Source organism: Cryptomeria japonica, chromosome 5, assembly GCF_030272615.1.
Source record: "Cryptomeria japonica chromosome 5, Sugi_1.0, whole genome shotgun sequence".
Lineage (NCBI taxonomy): Eukaryota > Viridiplantae > Streptophyta > Pinopsida > Cupressales > Cupressaceae > Cryptomeria > Cryptomeria japonica.
Window position 1 is genome coordinate 155,687,499 of NC_081409.1, and position 4,142 is coordinate 155,691,640.

The following is a 4,142-nucleotide window of genomic DNA, read 5'->3' on the forward strand; positions in this document are numbered from 1 at the left end:
TTCGCCTCAGAATCCACCTCAAAACCACCAGCGCTGCAAAAATGTTAGGTGCCCAGATTGCCCTCGCACATTTTTGCTCAAAAAATGTTGTAGGTATTATGAAGAAATTAAATGGAACTAGGCTATATATCACACTAAAAAAAATTAAATGACAAATCACCCCACAAGATAAACAGAGGAAATTAATTATTATGTGATCTAAAATCGAATAACTATAAGATTAAACATTCTCCCATTTTATTTTTGTCGGTTATAAGACTTTTTAGCCTCGTCCACAGTCAAGAGAGATCACAAATAGGGGACCTCATCTCCAATATTAACACAACAACATTAGCCCAACGAACATTAACAACTAGTATGAATGTCATAATGGCTCACAATCATTGTTCATAATCAACCCTAAAGGGATTTGAACCTTGGTGGCACTATCAACAATGCCACAACTTAACTATCACATTGCTGGAAGAACCCCATGTGTTGTCAATTATATTATTATAAATGGTATTTATTCTAGTATTTATTTAATTCGATATCACTAAAAGGAAATACATTGAATGTGCCAATTACTTTAGCATGATCTTCCAATAATTTCAAGGGTTCATACGCTCTTGAAGGATATGAATTCCCATATACCTGCATATGTTGCATGATCAAAATGTTTTGTCAATGTTATAACCGGAAAGTTGTAAAAGCTAAATAATGTAAATCAATTATTAATAAAAATAAATACCTTCCAAGCATCATGGTAGTGGCTTGTGGATTGGTCCCAGGGGAATCCTTATAAGTTGAAGTATCCACAACCCTTAGATTATCAACACCTTTCACTCGATACCTTTTGTCAACCACCAAACCAACTTGACAACCTCCATGGTAATGGTAATATGTCCCTAATGTATCATTGCAAAACTTGGCCAAGGCATCATCATTTGATTGACTCTTTGGTAATGGCATCCCAAGAAATCGAAGGGTTTTGGAATGTCCATTATCAATAAATGCAAACTCTTGAATAGAAGATGTCATACTTAGACTAACCATTACTTTTACACAAAACATACATTTTTGTAAATCAAAGGGGTGTGAATAATAATTGTAATGAACATAGGGGGTATCTTGAGGATTTGTGCTTTTAAGCCAAAGTTTGCCCCTTGATAAGGGGAATGCCACCTTACTTGCAACAAAGCCTAAATATTGTATATTTGTGGCATTATTTTGTTGGAAAAAGCTGGCAGATTGGATGTCGAGTTGTGAATTGTCTAGAACGCCCACTACTTGTACATTAGAAAATTCAAGTGGTTTTGGAGACACTACAAAGAATCTTGTACTAGGATTATCTTGAACCTTTTTCCCTACCAAAGGTAAATCTAAAAGAACGGTAATGTTCAATTTTTTAAGTTGTTGTGCTGGGCCGATTCCACTCAAGAGGAGAATTTGAGGGCTACCTATACTTCCGGCTGACAATATCACCTCACTATTTGTTGACAATTGACTAAGCAATACTTGATGATGTTTACTGTCACTATTACTTGTGAACTCCACGCCACTAGCCTTAAATTTTCCTGCAATTTAAATTCTGACAATGTTACACATAGATATATGAAGATGAAAGATTACACTACAAAATATAATATAATGTGTAGTGGTTTATCTTCTTTATTCTTAATATTTTATAATAAAATAAAATATATATTAATCTAAGTATCTCTAGAATATTATATAAAAGTATGTGATTTGAGCTTCCAATTTCACTCTGTTTATCTTTTTTACATCAATAGTCATATTGTATGATTCATTTTGCTTCTCTAGTTCTAGTTCTTTATCATGATGATAATCATAGAGTTTGAAACATTGATGTAAAAAAGATAGACATATTGAAATCCAAAAGCTCAAATTACAATCTACATAGACTGTAGAAACCTAACATCTACAATATATAAAAATAATAATTTGAGAACAAGAGAATTTTGAAAGTAAAAGATACATATGTACCTGATGCCAAATTGAAAAGGATTCTGCTGGCTGTAGCATTCAGAAGAACAACAATATTTTCTGGATTTGCATACTGAAGAAGATCTGCAGCAGTATGTCTCTTTCCATTCTTGTCAAAAATTGAGGCACCAATCTTGGTGCCCTCCAAATGATCCAAACTATATCCATTGTAAGGAAGAACACCAGCTTCAAGAAGCCCATCCTTGAAAGCAGAACTCCAAGGAAAAAGCTTGTCTGGTTTGAAGACATTCAACTTCTCCACCCATTCATATGATTCATTCAAAAGTTTCTCATCCCACTTCATTTTCTGAATATATTCAGAGCTTGCCCTGCTGTAGAAGCCAGCATTGATAGCTGTTCCACCTCCTAGAACTCTGGCCCTTGCCAATTGAACTCCATCTTCTGAGACAAACCCCTCTCCTACATAGGGATAATTTTTGGGATCCCCAGAAAACTTGAAAAAGCTTTTGAAGTTTTCAACATCCCGATTTCCATAAGGAGAGTCTCCTCTCTCCAATACCAAAACAGAGTAGTGCAGTGAAAGTGTTGCTGCCAGGGGACACCCTGCTGTACCACCTCCAATCACAATGTAATCATAGGCCCTTGCAGCTGCCTTTTCAGCATCTACTGTCATAAATGGATATGGGTATTCTGCAAACATCAAGCACAGAGCATTACATATCAATGGCACAGACTACCTGCCTCTAAATGGATATGGGTATTCTGCAAACATCAAGAACAGAGCATTACATATCAATTGCACAGACTATCTGCCTTTAAAAACTACTGATTTCAAACAAAAGTTTGAAAATTTGTACAGACCCAGATTAGATTTTGCTGCTTCTGAACAGGATTGACGGTGATGATTTGTAAACAGCAGCAGGCATGAAAACACAAAGATTAATACCATCTCCATACTGATTAACCAATCTACTTCCTGATAAATGTTTTGTCAAGCAATGGATTGAATGCAGTTTTTTTATAGATGAGATGTAAGGAGGATGCATAATTGACTGTGTTACCTATCCAGAATATTAGGTGCACATTTGACCTGTAAATAGAAATAAATTAATAATTCAGAAAGATGTTGACTAATTAAAATCTTTAAATAAACAGCTGGTAAGTTGTTATGTCAAACAAGTCCTGTCTTTCAAAAATTTTAATTTAAAAATATAAACCCTGCAGAACTTTCCTGTTACAGATAAGCATTGCCAACCCTATCATGATAGAAATTATGAAAGCACCGTATGAGTGTTGATTTGATACTACTAAAACTATCAAATTTATTGGCTTGTCTACTTCCATGTACCCAAGAGATAGAGGAATTCCATAAATGATTTTATTTTTGTTATCACATATGTTCAATTGGAATTACTTTGATTTAAACTTGATGTATATATCTTTATTTTTTTTATCATAGATAGATAATTGTGAACTATTGATTTGATATGATATTTTGGTATTTTGTGTTTTGATTATATATAATTAGAAAGTTTGGTAAGATAGACAATTGCTACTTAATTTCTAAATTTCACTGTGTAGACATTTGTTTGTACTAATGTTTCTGATCATACTCAATAATCTATCATCTAGACAATGATAAAATGATTATGATCAATAAATATTATTACAAAATAAACTCTCCTCCTCCAATTGATTTAATTTTGTCCACACTGCATATTTCTTGTTTTATTTATGCAACCCCTTCTCTCCATTCTACCTTGAGGACTTCTGTGAAAAAAAATATACTCCAATTAAATTAAAAGGCTGGACACTTAAGAAGAATCTTCACCCAATTTATGGCATACCAACTTAGCCCTTTTAATTCTTTTTTAAATTCAGAATAATCTGCAATATATGACGCCTCGTTTCCTCATCTTATGCAACTTCATAAAATTCTTTTTAAACTTGTTTTGTTCCCCCATTGTTAAATTCTTTCCCGCAAATGATGAGTGAGGCCCACCTTACTCTTCTGGGGGGGGTGGGGGGCTAGCGGGCTGATCCCGAGGGTTCCTTCATATAGTAGGAGTGATAGGATGGATAGGGGAAAACTCGACCAGACAGCCCCAATTTCCCCATTCAACTCCTCTACAAAGGAGTTCTATGCTATGGTTTTAAAAGCATTCAAATCTCCAGATATTCCCATATTCCATATT

The 4,142-nt window shown here is 34.3% G+C and overlaps 1 protein-coding gene across 1 annotated transcript; it reads right to left on the bottom strand.

Annotated features, from left to right (window-relative positions):
* Nucleotides 1-217: 217 nt before the first annotated feature.
* Nucleotides 218-3,004, bottom strand: LOC131067634 (protein HOTHEAD). Its single transcript, XM_058002726.2, has 4 exons — nucleotides 2,809-3,004; nucleotides 1,987-2,637; nucleotides 731-1,556; nucleotides 218-633 (listed from the first exon to the last, which is right to left on the bottom strand). Exons 1-4 carry the CDS (start codon nucleotides 2,900-2,902, stop codon nucleotides 591-593), a joined length of 1,614 nt encoding a protein of 537 aa, XP_057858709.1. The 5' UTR covers nucleotides 2,903-3,004; the 3' UTR covers nucleotides 218-590.
* Between the last annotated feature and the right edge of the window lie 1,138 nt (nucleotides 3,005-4,142).